Genomic DNA, 18,958 nt, shown 5'->3' with positions numbered 1-18,958 from the left:
GTCCAAAAACACATAATTGAAACCACAAAATATCTCCATACTGCTCGTCCGTAGTGATCCAAGTGTCGTGGTGTCCAGAGAGGCAGTCAGAGCTACAGGCTACAATGAGGCTAAAACAGAGTTCAAATGAGGTTTTTCCAAACAACTTTTTATGTCGGGGCTTCAGGACGCTTGGATCACTACGGACGAGCAGTATGGAGATATTTTGTGGTTTCAATTATATGTTTTTGGACGTTTGAATCTGGGGCGCTGTCAGCCTCCATGTGGAGTTGTGTTGCTACCTCCTCTCCCCTTGGATCTCTGCAAGTGATGTGAGGACTCTAAAACTTCACCTGAGCCCAGAGTCCTGCACGGGTCCAGTTTTCAAGATCCGCCCCGACCCGGCGACGTACAAACCTGCACCCGAACCGCAAACCCGTGCGTCAGGCCAATTAGTACCGCAACCCGGTCCGACCCATTGAAACATGACCCGCAGCCCGACCCGTAACCCGGATTTAAAGTAATCATTTTGGGTCAGATTGGCTGAATATTGAACAGCATATCGCCACAGTTAAGGTGCCGCTAAGTAAACAACGACCTGAATGAAGCAGCTCTCACAATAAAAACCTGACTTCAGCTCCATCATCAACCCTCTGTGTTCTTCTCCCATACGAGTGTAAAAGCACTCGTTTGTTACGTTTAATGCTTTACCCGTCGGGTACCCGCAAAAACAGCGGGTACCCGACCCAGTGCAGGACTCTGCCTGAGCCTCCCTCGGCATATGGGTGAGTAGATAATGGCTGAATTTTCATTTTTGGGTGCACTATCCCTTTAACTTGCATTGTTGTTGCGCCACATTTTGCATGACACTGCTGGGCCAGCCGCGTATCATGCCAACGTGAAAGGCCGGCTTTTTTTTTTGTTGGTGTCTGTTGTTGGAAGTCAGTGACCAAGCGTTGGTATTCAACAACTTCAGAGTGAGACCAGGTTGTCAAAACAGGAGTCCGTTAACCAATGGGTAACGTCACACTAGTTACGTCCATTATTTCATACAGTCCATGGTCCATGGAACTTTGATAAAAACTAAACTGATCTGCATGTGTAAAATCACTGGAATGTCCCTTTACATTATTTGTGTATGTCAAGATTATCTGTTTTTCAACTTGGTGTGTAGTTCTTCTGCCCCCTAGTGGCCAAAAATAAACTCATGCAGCTTTAAGTTACAGAAAAACTAAAATAAAAACTAAATAACTAAAAATATAACCAATAAAATGATTTAGAAAGGGAGTTAAATTATTGATGTTTTTTAACTGTTTAGCTTCAAATTAAGTTTTAGTTGTGAAGTTTTAACCTTCAGCTCTTTCAGATAACTTGACAAATATCTTCAGCTTCCTCTATAAGTCAAACAGTTGTGCCTGTTGTGTCATGAATCTACAGCTTTTCAGAATTACAAGACTTCCTTCACCGGCGTGTTTTATGAAGTTATTATGTACCAATAGTCAGCTGTCAGATAAATGTAGTGCAACATTCATTAACAGAAAGTAGAAAAGAACAAAACTGTGTGTTAATACTCAAACCATTGAGCAGCTGTTGTAGTTAACAAACCTGCAGTAGCTCCTTGAGCAGTGAATTCCCGCCTCTGTCGGGGGCAGCAGTCGCTCCTCCTGTATAAAGGCAGCAGCAGCAGTCAGAGGAGGCAGAGAGCTCCTGGAAACATCTGGGGAGAGCAGCTGCAGGATGCACTTCTTCACTCTCCTCTGGACGCTCGGCTTCCTGCTGAAGGAGGCGCAGGCATGGGGCTTCAAAAATGGAATATTTCATAATTCAATATGGCTGGGTAAATATCTTTGCTCTTATGGTCGTAGGTGTAGCTGGAAAAATGTTAATTAGTCTGTGACAGCTTTGTTAAGAACCACGTGCAGCTGAACTCTTTTCATTATACTAACTGTGATGAAGTTAAAATCCAAAATATCAAGTAATGACTATTTATATATAATAAAACTCCTGTGGTTTACTGAACAAGATGATTTCCTCAATCAAAACCAGTAAATTATAATCTGCAGTTTATTTTGATTATCAAACAGCATTTTCAACATTATCATTAACCAGTGTATTTCATCATGTTTTAAGCACAGTTTGAATTCATTTTTTAGCGTAGTAACAAACTTAACTTCCCTCACATGTAATCCACATGTCGGCTCCTTTTACCTGAGTTTGTTTTCTGTCAGTTTATGCAAGCACAGCAAAAAATATCCTCGTATAAAGGCACACTGTGAGGAGTAACAAGTACTAATCAAGGCAAAGCATCAGTTCAGCAGCTTTCCTGTGCCAGACTGCATGTTTATGACCTCCCAGTAAACACAGAGGAAATGACTTCATCTCAGGACTTTCCAAAAATGCAAACAGATCAGTCACAACAACAGTTCATTCAGATATTTTCTATAGTGGCTTCATTAGTTTGGGGAAAACTGGCTGGAATTAATGTTAGTGAGTTTTTACAGCCTCTCCTACTGTGTGTTTTTATATAAATAAAACAAGCTGCTGACTGACTCATTTTATAAGGTCCATATTTTATGTTTTTGAGGTGAGAGTAATGAGAGTGTTTCATATTGCTATAATGAGTTTGCCTCACCTGAATCACATGCACAGCATTTTCTACTACACAACTTCTCTCCTCTACTGCATGTTTTATGGGAGACTTTCTTAATCTTTCTTTTGTCAGTCGCTGTTACAGAACCTGATGAGGTGAAAAGTCGGCAGCTTCCTGCAGCAGTGAGCACATGAGTTTAATAAGTTCACAAAACATCCATCAAACAAGTCAAAATATCAACTTGAGGTTAATTTCTGAGCGCTCTCTGCTCAGCTCTGCAGTCATGCATGCATAAAGCCAAAACAGGATCAGCAGAGGACTCCCCGCCAAGGAGGCCAGAGAGCAAATGACAGAGTTGTTGGTGAACTTCCAAAATGTAGAAAAATGTCACAGCTTTTATGTTTGGCTCAATTTAACCTTCAGCCTCTCACTAAAAACACTGTCATCTGCTCGACTGTCGAACCAACATCAGGTAAATCCTTTAATTGTGTGTTAAGTACAGAAGTTCAGGTAAAGATCACCAGCAGTGGAAAAAGTACTCTGATCCTTTACTTAAGTAAAAGTACTAATACTGTGATCAGAATTAACAAGTAAAGTCCTGAATTTAAGACCTTAATTAAGTGGAAGTATGTTTCAGCAAAATGTTTTTAAAGTAACTAAAGTGCTCACTGTGCAATAAAATGTTCCCTGTCAGTGTTTTATTAACATATCTCATGTTTTTAGATTCATATTACTGCTTTAATGTGTATGTTGCATTTTGCTGCTTTAGATGTTTAAGGTTGAGCTCAGTTAAACTTCTTTACGTTCTGCTGGGCAGTTTAAAGGGACAGTTCATCCCAAAGTCAAAAACACACGTTCCTCTTCCCTGTAGTGCTGTTTATCAGTATACATTTTTTTGGTGTGAGCTGCAGAGTGTTGAAGATATCAGCCATAGAGATGTCTGATGTCTCCCCAGTATAATCAGGGCTGCCCCTGACCAAACTGGGGCCCTAAGCGAAATTTTATTTGGAGGCCCCCATCCCAAATGTATCATAGGTACAAAATGACCGTACAACAACTTGCCATTTAACTTGACAACCTTTACTGGCAATAACAAATGTACTGTAGATACAGTAGTTTGGCTGTATGAGTCAAATAAAATAAAAAATTCAACCTGAAATAAATAAATAAATATTAAATAAAAATAACTTCAAACTGAAATAAATAAATAAACAAATCTGAGTCACAAATAGCCATCAATTACTCATCAAAAGAAAGTAACTTCCACCACCTCAATCCCCCACCCTTGATTAAACACTGAAAATAAAATAAAAGAGGGAGACAGGTTTTTCCTATTTAATCTTATTTTGTTATATTTCTCCCTCTCCCCTCTCTGGAGGCGTCCGATCTCCCTCAGCCCTCCGCCTCTCCCACCTTAATTAAACACTGAAAACAGAAATAAAATACAGAGACATTCTTTTCTATTTTCATCTTATTTAGCTATATTTCTCCCTCTCCCCTCTCTGGGAGCATCCGACCTCCCGGCCCCGCACATACCCCCGAGGCTCGGGTCTCCCCCTCCGTGGAGCCCGCCCGCCCTCCCGTCCCCGCACATACTCCTGAGGCTCTTTTGGACGACATGTCGACAACTCTTCACCTGCTGCAGCTCTGCAAGTGCCTGCCAGCGCACCCCTCTTATTGTTCAGATGTCGAGTGCTGTCAATCATTGCAGCGACGCATGGGCGGTCAGGTCTCTTCTCTCCTTCCTCGAGCTGATTCTACGCGCGCCTCACAGTAGCGCATGTGCGCATCCATTGCGCATATGCGCAAATGCGTCCCCTCGCGCAAAATGTGGCCCCCCATGGAAGATGAGGCCCTACGCACAGCGCGTGTTCTGCGTTTAGGGAGGGGCGGCCCTGAGTATAATGGAACTCGACTCAGTATAATGACTCTCAGTTCATGGAGCTCAAAGCAGCTGGTAACTCAAATAATCCACAGACTTTGTTGTGAGCAGTTTCTTGCAGGAACTATTTTCTTTTTACCGAACTACACCAGCCTACTGAATCACCGCACATCTACTGCTAGCTCACCTAGCACCACTGAGCTAGCTAACGTTACAGCTTAGCTAAAGAGGACGCCATTAATGTTTACATCTCGTGCTGTCATGAATACGATCCTCTCATCCATGAGTAGATGCACACTTCCTTCTGCACAGTGATTAGGGTTGTGTACCATTCACATTTGAACCAATATCGGTACTGATTCCAGTGGAATTTGGCACAGGTATCCAACGCTAACTTTTTCATAATAAAAACAAAAAAGATTAACTTTTGAACAAGCTGTGTGACTAAAACCTAATTCTGCTCCTCTGCTCCTCTCTAATCACATGTGCAGCTAATCTTCTGTCTCTGTCTCCCTGCTTGTGTGTGTCTGCTCATCTTGCAGTGACACTAGAATCGGTACCAGTATTCGTTCAAATGTGAACAGTACACAACACTAATCACCCCGCAGAAGGAAGAGTGCATCTACTCATGGACGAGAGGCTTGTGTTTGTGAAAGAGTGAGATGTAAAAATCAATGGTGTCCTCCTCACCTGAGCTGTAAAGGCCCAGACACACCAAACTGACTTAGCAGCAATGACAGCCCCCGGCTGCATTGCCTCACGTTGCCGTGTCTCGGCCAAAAAGTTGCACATGAACTCACGGCAAAGACTTCAACCAATTGCCAACCAGGACGTAGGAATAACTCTCCACACTAGCAGACGGCTGTCATCTGTATTCATCATTCAAAAAGGGAAACAGGAAGAGCGTCTTGATGCTAGTTAGCCAGTTAGCACATTAACAACACAATCCAATGAAAGATCAGAGCATATTTACCGTGTGCCAGTGAACAATAACACAAACCATCAGGAGACGTTTCTGCTAAAAAGAAAAATAATCTGACCGTAGGGAACAAGATGGTTTTGGTATCACTCCCTCTGGACTTTAGCTTGTTGTTTACTTTCCTCACTTCTCACTCCATTTCTCTTCTCGTGTGCTGAGCTGAACTGCTAATCAGAGTGATATCATTCACTGATGGGCTTCACCGTCACAAACGGCACCTCGACATGCTGAATCGGCAGAAAAAAGGCCAAAAAGTGCTGGCAGAGGTGGGACACACTGTAGCTACGATGGGCGCTCACCACCAGGGCCTCAAAGTTAGCTAGCTCAGCGGTGCTAGGTGAGCTAGCAGTAGTTGCACGCTTCCTTCTGCGTAGTAATATGGTTGGAGGGTGTAGTTCAGTAGAAAGAAAATAGTTCCTACATGAAACTGCAGCAACAAGGTCTGTGGATTATCTTGAGTAACCAGGTCATGATTTCTGTAAAGAGAATTGCTGTTGAGTTTTGAGCTCCACAAGCTGAGTGTCATCTAGTTTTGTTATATTGGAGAGAAGTCAGACATCTCTGCGGCCGATATCTGCAACACTCTGCAGCTCACACCAGAACTGTCTACAATGATAAACAGCTCTACAGGGAAGAGGAAAAACATGTATATTTGATTTAGGGGTGAGCTGTCTCTGTAATCTACAGCAAGGCATCCTATGTAGCGTGTAATGTTTGTAGCATGGCTGTCCCTCCACTGCAGGTCACTGTGGGTTCTCTCTTGGCTTCAGACTGTGGCAGCAGTTTGTTATTGTGTCTTTCTCTCTGACAGAACAAGCAGCTGGAGTTTACCACCGGGAATCACGCAAAGGGAGATACCAGCTGACTTATAAAGAGGCCAAGGCTGTCTGCAAGTACGAGGGAGGGAAGCTGGCCACTTACGAACAACTGGAGGCGGCTCGTCAAATAGGTCTGCAGCAAACTCATGAACAATACACACACAGAGCTCCTGCTGAAGGAGATGGATCATGATTCATTATGTTTCACTCTTTCATCATTGGCAGCATGAAATGAAGGCAGGAGGGTTGTGTTTACCTTTTCTTTCTCCCATGAAGCACATTAAATGTCATGTCTGATGTAACAGAAGTGGTAGGCTACATCTCTAAACCAGCTGGAATGCTTTTAACATGCAGAAAAAGAGGTCCACAGGGTAAAGGTCACTGGGAAACAGTGAGTGAGCACTTCTTTCCACGAGTGCTTTGCTGTTTTATGACTCCATGCCAAGTTTTAACCGGCCCCACGAGTGTCGTAAAAGTCTGTTAACACCTTCTTGGGTGGGTAACATCACCGTTCCTTTGGCACAGAGATTAAATCCAGCCACTTGATCCGCCTCCCTGTCAGCAGTTACAGCTGAGTCTCCCCACAACTCTCTGCCCAGGAGGTTTCTTCTTTATCTGGGCTCAACGGGGTCTGCTTATTGTAACTCTAAAGCCCCCGTCTTCACACATAATAGAGAACAACAAAACAACAAACAGGGAAAAAATGGTAATGGCCACCAGAACTGTGGTGTCCAGGTTTTTCTTTTGAGGCTGCTCTGTTGGCAGAGTTCAAAAGAAAGACTTTCTGTGGTTGGCCGGCAGAAAAGAGTTTAATTGAGTGAGTGGTTGTTTTCTTCTCTTGTTCAGGTTTCCATGTGTGTTCTGCTGGATGGTTCGACAAAGGACGAGTTGGTTACCCCATCGTCAAAGCTGGCGCCCACTGTGGCTTTGGGAAGATTGGCATCATTGACTACGGACACAGGCGGAACAAAAGTGAAAAATGGGATGTGTACTGCTACAACCCAAACTGTGAGTACAGGTTTTATAACTCTCACTGAAATGGAGGGAGTCTCTGTCTGTCTGTCTGTCTGTCTGTCTGTCTGTCTGTCTGTATGTCCCTTGATTTTCCCAACAACCGTTAATCTGATTAACTTCAAACTTGGTGTATTGTGCGAGCTCTTGAGATCCACGGGACATATTTATTCAAAGTGCATTATATACACCCTGTATATATATCCATTGACTGCTCCATTGGCTGCTCCATTGGCTGCCTCCATTGGCTGCTCCATTGGTTGCTCCATTGGCTGCTCCATTGGTTGCTCCATTGGCTGCTCCATTGGTTGCTCCATTGGCTGCTCCACTGGCTTCTTTGTTGAATGCTCAGTTGTTTGCTCCATTGGTTGCTCCATTGGCTGCCTCCACTGGCTGCTCCATTGGTTGCTCCATTGGTTGCTCCATTGGCTGCTCCATTGGCTGCTCCATTGGTTGCTTCATTGGTTGCTTCATTGGCTTCTTTGTTGACTGCTTAGTTGTTCACTCCATTAGACTCTCTGTTGTTCATTCCATTAGTCGCTTTGTTGGTCGCTCAGTTGACTTCTTAGCACACCAAAACATGCATTGCAGTGCCGGCATAGTTTGGTGTCTGGTCCAGCTTCCTTTCTATATTTTCAGTAATAGTCTAGTATCACTGCTAGATTAGCAGACGCACAGAAGCAGGGAAACAGTGCCAGAAAATTAGCTTTACATGTGATTAGAGAAGAGCAGAGGAGCAGAAATGCGTTTTAGTCGACTACGTCACCCCCACAGCTGGTCCAAAAGTTGTTTTTTTTTTTAATTACAGACAAAGTAGTACCAAAAAAGTTAGTGTTTGATACCTGTACCAAAGTCTAGGTACTGGAATCTGTACTGGTATCATTTCAAATGTGAACATACACAAGCTTAATCACCCTGAGTGTCAGTCCCGGTCGGGGAGACCAGGCCAGCAGGTTAAGAATAGTCATGGAGTGTGAGGCTCCACAGACTCACTCAGGAGGTTTCCAGTCACACGTGAGGGATGATACAGAGATCTGAAGCAGCTCAGGATGGGACCACGGTGAGACGCGGTGAGACGCAGTGAGATGGGGGACTCTGTGTTGGTCCTGACTCAAAGCCACAATCTCAGTCCCACCCTGTGAGTTATCATGTTATCACAACCCGACCGAGAATAAATCTGGAGGAAGTAGGAACATCAGTGTGGATAAGATGTGAGTGGAGGAAGTGATAACTGACACACAGGCTGCACAGTGACTGAGTGGTTTAAAACCCACCACGGCTGATTTCACAATCCGCCTGATTCATAATGAGCCAGAGACATTTTATACGTCATGTCCTTTAAGTGCGTCTGGAAAACATTTAAAAGCAATATTTTGGAAATAAACATCCAAGTGACAAAAGCAGCTCTGAATGTACATGCCACTGTGGCCTCAGTGAGCTGAATAAAACCACTATTTCAACATCACAAAAACTTTTTTGTTTGTCACAAGGATACGGGAATTTGTCTTTTATGTGGCTTAGAAGAAAAAAACACACTGAAGTTTTGTTTCTGTCCCAAAATATCTCTGTAGCTGCTGAACGCTCCACTATATGTTCAGTTATGTCTCTGACTGTTTGTGCGTTTCAATACCCACAGAGAGAAAAAGATTTAGTGTGTCACAATACATGTAGGGATGCACATATTGGATTTATTTGCTGATATCTAACAACTCATTTGGACGATAACTGATAACCAAACTTTCTTCCCCGAATCCTCTGACTGAATAAACCTCTTTATCCATGTGCTTGTACCCTGGTTTATCCCTATTTTTCTAAGTATTTTAATTTATGTAGGCCTACTTACTGTATGTAACACCCTGACTGTGTCTTTGTGTTTGCATTGTGCAGCACTGTTATTTCATTGTCTGATCTATAAAGAACGTTTAATTTAAAATTCGAGAAGCGCTAAGAAAAATAATGATACACAGCCTTTTGTTTTCTGAGCGCGTTGTTTAACTTTGTGGTGGTTTAAGAAATCTGTAACAGATAAGATAAGATAATCCTTTATTCGTCCCTCAGCGGGGACATTTGCAACATTACAGCAGCAGAGACAGAGTGCAAACAGGAAGCATCGGTAGGTAGAAACATAAAACACAAATCAATGTATAAGCATGTATCGATAAAAGGAAAGGAAAATGGATTGTCCATAGTTTGATGTACAGATGTAAAAACTTGTGGGATTTTTTATGGTATTTTTTTAGGGCTTTCTACCTTTAATTAACGGGACAGTATTAGTGTAAAGGGGGATGACGTGCAGCAAAGGGCTGTGGGTTGGAATTGAACCCCCAGCTGCTACGACAAGGACAAGGCCTTTGTAGGTGGGGTGTCTGCTCTGCCAGGTGAGCTGATGGGCGCCCTTATAACACACTTTTAAAGCCCTGACGGAGACCTGCAGTGGTCCAAACATGTCGGCTCTTTTAATGATTGAGCCACAACAGTAAAGGCTTTTTAATACTTCCTCATTTTCTATATTTTTTGATCGGCTCTCTGTGTATCCTGTTTCCTGTTGTCAATGAACACTTGACACAAGGTTCTGATCTATGTTTGAGTTCACAGAGCAACCAGTCAATATATACAGTGGTCAAATTGTTAATTTTTAACAAGGGGGATGCAATGTAGCTTTGATTTTTTTGCATGCACACATCATCAAATATGACAGCACAGATGTGCAAAATTAATCAAGATAAAGAAAAATGGCTTGACCTATACCTGCTGCCTTTAAAACACAAATAATGCAGTAGTATTGCAATACAGACAAAAAACATTTTAGAGTATTCATATGAGTAGTTCTGAAATAGCTGTGAAAATTAATCTTAGAGTCACTCTCATCCTATAGACATTTCCTAAGCCAGTTATAATTTCTCCTTACCTGTGAAGCCTTGGGCTGATAATTGGTGCTGCTGTCAGGTCCCTGTCCTGATACCTGCCTGGTTTCTCCCTGTCCCTCTTCTATCTACTGCAATAATATAGATAAAAAATGCAAAAAGCAAAATTCATAAATAGAATTAGGAATAGTGGTGGTGACATAGCTGTGGAAATTAATCACACAGTCACTTTTGTGCTCTAGATATTTTCTATCAGCCAGTTATATTATCTCCTCACCTGTGAAGACCCTGCATGATCATCCTTGCTGGCCTCTGGTCCACTGTCTCCTCCCTGACCCTGCTCTTTCTATTGTGGCAATAAAGATTAAAAAAAAAATGTGCAAAGCAATAGTGAGCAGAAGTTCTTATTAAGGAGGAGTGGGTTTATTCCTAGCATGAAACTAGCTAGCAAGGTATTTAACATAGGTAACAATAACATTAGTGTTCTTATTAACTAGCTTAACTTGATATAGGCCTCTATTAATTAGTCATCATTATCTACATGCAACAGCATTACTCAACTTACACAGTTTGTTTGGAAGAAACTGCAAGTTTTTTTTGCTTCTTGCTGGCTGGTTTGCTGAACATACAGCAGCACTGCTCAGCAGCACACCTCTCATCTGTGTGCTATTGATTCTGATCACAACATGACAGCATGTGTATGCGCCTGGCGCCATCTACTCATGATGCGTTTAAAGACGGCTCGGAAAAACACGTTACCACATGTTAAAAACGAACTGAACGGTCTGTAAAAAGTGCGGGTGACAGAGGACACAGATACGGGAAGTGCGGGGGACATGTCCCCTGTGTCCCACCCTCAAATTATGTCCGTGCCTGCACACAGATTCTAGATTAACAAGGGGGATGCTTTTTGGTCAATTTTCTAACAAAGGGGATGGCATCCCCCCTCATCCCCCCTCAATTCGACCACCGAATATATATCTGTTTGTCATATTGGCAGAAATTAGCATGTTGGCTGATTCTGATATTTTATTTTAAAGCCAAATCCAATATGCCGATGACATGCTGATATTATCGTGCATCCCTAACAGTATGTCGTCAAACGCAGTACGACAAAAATACCAGGATGTTCTACTACATCTAGTCCGATTTTGCAGTCTGTAAGCCAGCATGCTTTTCTGGCTATTCTGACCCACAATCCTCTGCACAGAGGAAGATATGTCCTGTCGACTGAGACACAAATGACGATGACCAGTCGAACAGTAATAATAGGATTATATCGATTGTTTAAGTGAACAAAATAATCATAAAGATTACCAACAACAAATGGACATAGCAAATTTCAAACAAGCTTGGCAAATAGCGTTTGTTCATGGGCATGATGTGATGAGACAGTATTCTGTCCCGACTGTGTGCATAGGGCATGAAACAGTGCATACTTTTTAAGGGCAGCTGCACTACCTGCTAAAAGAAAGAAGAAGAGTATGTGATTGGGATCATACCCTGAGATCCTGTCGGACTGTGTGTGTCTGCTGTTTGTTGCTGAGCAGGTAAAGTACAGTGAGTCCTTATAGCTGTGTCTCTGATTACAGCTGCAGCTGAAATACCATGACTGTAAAGTTTGCTAAACGATGACCTGAGAGAGCTGATGATTTTCTGTGGACTCATCATCACTATGAGCGACTCCTTTAACTCTCTGAAACCTGAGCAAATTGGCATGATTTTCTTTCATAACACGGAAAGAAGGCAATTAGAAATTCATGGAATGGCCCGAACATTGGCAAGATATTAAATAGTTTTAAGAAGTAAGTTTAGTAATTAAGATATTACCCCAAAAATAAGCAAAAAAGAAAAGTAAAAAAAAAAAACACCTGAGAATAAACAAAGAAGAAAGATAAAAAACAACAACAAACAAGAAAATCACCCAAAAATAAGCAAAAAGAAAAGTAAAAATAAAATAAAATTAAAAAAAAAAACTACCTAAAAATAAGCAAAAAAGAAATGGTAAAAAAAAACAAGAAAATTACTTGAAAACAAGCAAAAAAGAAAGGTTAAAAAAAAAACTACCTAAAAATAAGCAAAAAAGAAAGGTAAAAAGAATAAAATAAAAAACCTACCTAAAAATAAGCAAAAAAGAAAAGTAAAAAAAAATAAAAATAAATAAATTACCCAAAAATAAGCAAAAAAGAAAAGTAAAAAATAAATAAATAAAACAAAATGACCTAAAAATAAGCAAAAAAGAAAAGGTAAAAAACAAGAAAATTACCTAAAAAATAAGAAAAAAAGAAAAGGTAAAAAAAACAACAAGAAATTTTCTGAAAATAAGAAAAAAGAAAAGTAAACAAAGAAAACAACAAGAATTTACCTGAAAATAGCAAAAAAGAAAAGTAAAAAGCCAAAAACTGCGACAAAATTACCTGAAAAGATAGATAAAAATTTGATTAAATAATATAATTTCTCTATTTTCTGTGACGTAATTTTAAATACATATTTAAAACTTGACATTTCCCTAGTTTTTTGATAATTTTGTAATAAAACTTTTCTAATAATGCTCACTGCCTTTTTCCCTGATGTTTTCTGTAGAAATCAAACCATTTTGTTCGGTGCTTGTGAAAGGCACCTGAACGCAACACAAGACAATGGATGTCGATCCAGGTTTTAGAGGGTTAACATCACACAGTCATCTGATCAGCTGTTGATTATTGCAGCTCTAACTTGGATATTATAGAATTATTATCAATATATTTACTGAAACATTTTATAAACAAGAAATTAACTCGTAGGTGCTCCCTGGTGGACAAACTTTGTAACTGCAACATTTATTTCTAATAACTTGTTGGCTGACACATTGCAGATATATTAATACAGCTATATCTGTGGTGAGCTTAAATATCCCGATCACATGGACCGGGTGATTTATTGATCCAGCTCTATTTAGAAATTGTGAAATGAGACATTTTAAAATACTAAAAAATGTGCATGAAATCAAACCTAATTTCTCTGATTTCTTAATAACTTCTAATTTTAATACTTAGAGGTGACGAGGTTCCCTGTTAGAGCAGAAGGTCATATTATGGGAACATTATCAGGTGAATGTCAAAACTCTCTGTAATGAAAAGTTTAATATTTCTTTAAAAATCAATCAGCTGTGGAATCCCAGGTGAGACTGAGCCCAGTGATGATGTAAGCTTAGTTTTTTTTTTTTTAACAATCTGCAAATAAAAACACGGCACTCTGTTTGTTGTGTTCACCTTAATATTTGTTTATTGTGTTTCATATCATAGGCCCACAAGTATTTATCCATATCTTATAATGATCAGACTCTGACCCTCTGCCTGACCCAGAGGTCCACTGTCTCATCATCTGACCCCGGCTTGGATCACACCCGTCTACGAACTTGGTCTTCATTGTGATCCCAACTACAAACCTGTAAAGTCTCATGGATGTATCTCGTACAGTTGTGGCACTATTAGATTGAAAGACAAGACAGACAGACAGACAGACAGACAGACAGAGACATATATGATCGGTAAAAGAATAGTGTTAAAAGGCAGTCGGCCCAGAGAGTAACTTTCTCTTTCTAGGTGCTCTCGCTCCTCCGTGTGTGTGCACAAAGAGAATCCAACAAGTATGAGTGGGGGCATATAAATTAAGTTTGATGTGATTTGATAAGCACCTGGTAGAGTTCTCAAAACTGCTCCTGTGGTACTACAATAGGAACCACATTTTGCCATAATCACACACACACACACACACACACACACACACACACACACACACTGAAAAGGTGAAAACAACTCAAACCCGGCCGTCCCAGCTGGTAACATCACATTTCTTCTCCCTGCAGGACGTCTGGTGTTTAAACCTTTGAAGTCATTGTCACAAGTCTCCAAATGTGTGTTTGATTTTCTTCAGTCAACAAAAGCTTTTCTTTTTCATATTCTGAATTGACGCAGCAGACCGACCCTCCAAACCCAAACCCTTTACATAAACAGATGCACAAACCCACCGGCTGATTAAAGGAAAACACTGTGGGCAGTCTCAAGTGGTCGTTTCGTCTGTGAGCACAGACACCATATTTATCCTCGTGTCCTCAGCTGACGGTGCTTCAGAGCTGCCGTCTACTGCTGTGACAGAAAAATGTGTCGCTGGTTTGAGTTTACTGAATCTACGATCATGGAGCACAGTTAGCAGGAGCTCTGGTTGGGACGTGTTTGGTGTCTGTCAGTTGGGAAATGTGCATTTATTACTGCACACCCTGAGCTTGGAATAATTTACAAGAAGGTTTTGCCTTCACACCAGACATTCAGACGCCATATTAAAAACATTCATCCATCCATATTCATCCGCTTATCCTGGACCAGGTCTCGGGGGCAGCAGGCCAAGCAAAGCACCCCAGACGTCCCTCTCCTCAACAACACTTTCCAGCTCCTCCTGGAGGATCTAGAGACCTTCCCAGACAGACAGACTGGACTTAAAGTCCATGTTGCTGAGAAAGATGTCTTAGCATATTGTTGGTGTCTCCACCCTCGACTGAAATGATCATTTTACAGATATTATAAGCAGCGCTGTTGTCGTCTTCCTTTGTGAAATGAAGCCAGGCTTGGGACCATTTCTTCCTCTCCGCTATGACTCTTATTTGTTGCACGTTTCCAGCAGCATAAACGCATGAGTTTGACTTTCAGAAAAACATGCTGACGTCAATAAAATGAATTCATAAACATGGAGGCATACGATTCAGATGGATCGGACAATTTGAAATCAGTTCTCATATCTCTTGGTAGCTCAGTAGCTCAGTCCATAGGGACCTGGGTTGGGAATCGGAGGGGCACCTGTCCAAGGCAGCGCCCTCACTCTGACACCTCTCCACTTAGTGCATGTATAGGTCCTGTTTGTGCATGTGTGTATTTCGAACCTGTGTGTAACTGATAACGGAGTTTAAAAAAAAAATTAATTTCCCCTCAAGTGGATTAATAAAGTTATAAAATGAAAAATAAATAAATAAAAATAAATTCCCATCCCAAGTGGGGAGCTCATTTAGGTGTTTTACTTCTGCATCAGATTATCTTGGAGTAATCTGTTCCTCTGGTCCATAGTCGTCCAGCATGTTGAAGTGTCCTTGGGCAGATACTGAACCTCAAACTGCTCCTGATGGCTCCTCTATCACAGTGTGAGTGCATGTGAATGAGTACTAGCAGGTGGCACCATGCATGGTAGCCTCAGACACCAGTGTGTGAATGTGTGTGTGAATGGGTGAATGTGACATGTAGTGTAAAAGAACCTTGAGTGGTCAGAAGATTAGAAAGACGCTACACAAGTGCAGTTCATTCCTATTTCTTCTATTTCATTTCAAGTGTAGCATTTTTTTATTCACTGGATTTGCTGACATGCATCAAACAAATCTGAACATATTAAGGATTCAGAATGTAGACAGCAACATTTTTCTGCGCTTCAACTGTTTGCGATGTTCCAGATTGGTCAACCTGTCGTTTTTTGCAAACCTGTTTCTGTTCTGGTGGTGCCAGGCACCTTATTATACAGAGACTCTCTGAAGCTCCTTCACTCACAGGCCTGGTTACTAAACACTGTGGAATGCTCAGGTCAACATGATCTATGTCTCTTTGTGTCCTCACTGTCTGATCATCTGTTCCTGAAAGTCCAGTCAGTGTAGCTCAAAAAAAAAGGGCCCAACCCAGGAGAAACTGCAACAGTAATGTTGCTTAGTTTTTATTGGTCCTAATATCCCTTGCATCGAATATTAAAAGTTTACACTCATGGATTCAGTGGAACATGTTTGTTTTCAAGGACAGTCACACAGTCTGGGTAAAGTGGGGTTAATATTGAAGCGTCTATGTGCACCTGTACAACAGATTTGGGGTCAAACTTTTCAATAACACATTTGTAAGAGGATATTCTGATGTATCGTACCTGTGTTTGGGGTACAACGACCCAACACCCAATTTTGGCCATATTTTCCACTTCCTGCTTGTGTCACACTGCTGGTACGTGTGTATCGGCATCAAATTGTTCCTTATAGACGCTGTTTAGTATCTATGATGTCATCTGAGCAGTTAATTTATCGTCTACATGTCACACATGTGTCTTACAGCCAAGGAGTGTGGTGGGGTGCTGACAGACCAGCAGAGGATCATTCAGTCTCCCGGCTTCCCTGAGGAGTACCAGGACGAACAGATCTGCTACTGGCACATCCGTGTGCGCCTGGGCCAGAGGATCCGCCTCCACTTCATGGAGTTCGATGTGGAGGATGACACGGGCTGCCTGGCAGATTACCTGGAGGTGTACGACAGCTACGACGATGTCTCCGGCTTCGCTGGGAGGTGAGGATCACTGAGGGGGAAAGTAGGAAGTATCTAAAACGTTTTTGAACTGAGACAGGATCTTCATCTGGACAATATGATGACGGGCAGGGTAAATATAGACAGAGGTGTGGGCTCGAGTCACGTGACTTTGACTCAAGTCAGACTCAAGTCACAAATTTGACAACTGTTAACATTTCCTGATCTGTTTGTTTACAGATTCTGTGGCGATTATTTACCTGATGACATCATCAGTACAGGTGAGACGTCCTCATCATTTCATACACTGCATTATTCCACACAGACGAGTCTCTGGATTTTTAAAAACCAAACCTTTGTTTTACAGGAAACGTGATGACGCTGAAGTTCCTGTCTGACGCCTCAGTCACAGCCGGCGGCTTCCAGTTCCAGTACACTGCCTTTAATGCGTCTCTGTACTCACAGAATCACACCCAGTATCTTCACTGAGCGGTGGTTTCAAACACTGATGTAATCCTGTTGCTGTATTTATGATGTCATTGGTTACATCATGTACTGTATGTAGTCAGTCTTTGAAGCTGATGTATGAAATGAATCTGTCATTAAATGGTGTTTCTGATGTTGTTCTCGTGTTTAAATAAAGTCAACAGTCCTGACTCTGCGTTCATTCGTCCTGAGGCTTCATTTACATAAAACAAAACTGGTGTTATTACCCTATTGTAATCCGAGGTATTCTTCTTCTTCTTCTTCTTCTTCTTCTTCTTCTTCTTCTTTCTTCTTCCGAGGAAATCATACTTCCCATGGGTGAAAACTCACCAAACTTTGCACAAAGGTCCAGTCTCATGCCAGATATCCTCAGCTGTAAACTCAAGCCAATAGTCCTGATGGTGGCGCTACAGCAAGCGTCTAAAGTTCAAAACTTTGAAAATTCATAACAAATCAACCATACGTGCTACAACTTCACAACTTTCATCAAACTGTAGCCCCAATACTGAAGAAACTTTTGTACATTTAAACCTATTAAAAATTATGAAGTTCATCACTCTGTTTTTTTCAAAAACTGTAAAACTTCTTAAACCTATCTCCTCCCACAATTTTTGCTCAATTGACACCAAACTTGCTACAGAGCATCTTCAGACTGTCCTACAAAAACTATGTTTCTCAGATTTTTGATTTATCAAAAATTGAGCCTACAGTGCATCAAAATGTTTGACTGTAAACGGTACTGTAAACATATACATGCAAATTCTTGCTAAATAAATCTTCAATGTTCATGAAAAAAATGACAAAATTCTAGAGTCATGGTAGATGATGTGTGGCAAATTTCAGAATTTTATCTCAAAAACTGAATTTTTGACAGCATTTTGAATTTTGCTCTAATGTGAACAATTGGAGTCAATGTAAAAATGGCAATTTTAAACATCAGTTTTTCACTTATGGAGCAAATCAATCATTGTTACAAACAAATTACCAACATCTCCATGCTGTCTAGATGCAATATGTGTATTTTCAGATTTTTGTTTCGATAACTGAATTTTTTACAGTGGTTTGAAATCTGCTTTTCCATGCATGGACGGCTGCTAAACCTGCACGTCTGGCTTAGTCAATTTGTGAAGCTACACATGAATTGTCACTGACTAATTAGCTCAGTGAGATAGAAATTGATTCTTAGTCTCAGAGGTTGTGAGTTCAAGCCTCAGCTGATGCAAAAGGCAGGTTGTGTTGCTAAATTCCTAAATGTCTTCCAATTCTTCTGCTTGTTGCTCAGAATTGCCTAAAAATGCCCGGACCCGACCCATCACTGCGCAGCAGCTATAATTCCAATTTATTTTCATAAACCTTAACTATGCAAAGTATTTTCATATCAAGCATGGTATTTGGTATTTGGTAAGAGCAATCTGAGTTAACTGTTGCATCTGTGACGACAATAGCTGCGGCGGAGGCATTATGTTCTCGGGTTGTCCATCTGTACATCTATCTGTCCCATTCTCATGACTGCAATATCCTCAGAACACCTCGAGGTAATTTGTTCTAATTTGGCACAACAGTGAACTGATTATGACCTCACGCAACATGTTTTTGGCCAAACTGCAAGAATTCATACACTAATTACAACAAAACCGCACAGATGTGTCTAACGGGATAAAATGAAGTGATGACATCTTATATCCCAAAGGTCAAAGGTCAGCTTGACTGTGACATGATCATATCTCAGGAACAGAAGGGGAGACATTTGGTCAGACACTGAACTGGTGACTCTGATCTTAAAACTGTGCTGATGTGCAAACAGGAAGTGGGCACATTTCTCCATGCTCTATGGGATTGTCCCATGGTACTAGCTTTTTGGAAGGTGGTGCTGAAAGGCCTTGAAGGGTGGCTCAGAGACGACCTCTACTGGAATCCCCACAAGTATGTTTGCTGGGGATAGATCTCTCATGCCACCAGGTGTGACTTAAGCAGAGTCGGGATTGATAGTAGCAGGTCTTATTGTAGCTGCCAGGCTTTTTCTGTGCAACTGGAAGAGCCCACATATAGGCCA

General features: G+C 41.3%; 1 protein-coding gene across 1 annotated transcript; it reads left to right on the top strand.

Annotated features, from left to right (window-relative positions):
• The first annotated feature begins 1,673 nt into the window (after nucleotides 1–1,673).
• Nucleotides 1,674–17,080, top strand: tnfaip6 (tumor necrosis factor, alpha-induced protein 6). The gene is made up of 6 exons (XM_050049493.1): nucleotides 1,674–1,816; nucleotides 6,242–6,379; nucleotides 7,095–7,256; nucleotides 16,233–16,461; nucleotides 16,660–16,700; nucleotides 16,787–17,080. Exons 1-6 carry the CDS (start codon nucleotides 1,717–1,719, stop codon nucleotides 16,906–16,908), a joined length of 792 nt encoding a protein of 263 aa, XP_049905450.1. The 5' UTR covers nucleotides 1,674–1,716; the 3' UTR covers nucleotides 16,909–17,080.
• The last annotated feature ends 1,878 nt before the right edge of the window (nucleotides 17,081–18,958 follow it).

This window comes from Epinephelus moara, chromosome 7 (assembly GCF_006386435.1).
Source record: "Epinephelus moara isolate mb chromosome 7, YSFRI_EMoa_1.0, whole genome shotgun sequence".
NCBI classification, from domain to species: domain Eukaryota; kingdom Metazoa; phylum Chordata; class Actinopteri; order Perciformes; family Serranidae; genus Epinephelus; species Epinephelus moara.
Note: the sequence above shows the minus strand (reverse complement) of the source record. Positions and strands in the feature narration are given on the sequence as shown.

Excerpts from the sequence above, each read along its gene's own strand:
- tnfaip6 (XM_050049493.1), top strand. The coding sequence starts at position 1,717 with ATGCACTTCTTCACTCTCCTCTGGACGCTCGGCTTCCTGCTGAAGGAG. Across the intron at positions 1,817-6,241 it reads TCATAATTCAATATGGCTGG|AACAAGCAGCTGGAGTTTAC; the intron begins GTAAATATCTTT and ends TCTCTCTGACAG. Across the intron at positions 16,701-16,786 it reads TGATGACATCATCAGTACAG|GAAACGTGATGACGCTGAAG; the intron begins GTGAGACGTCCT and ends TTTGTTTTACAG.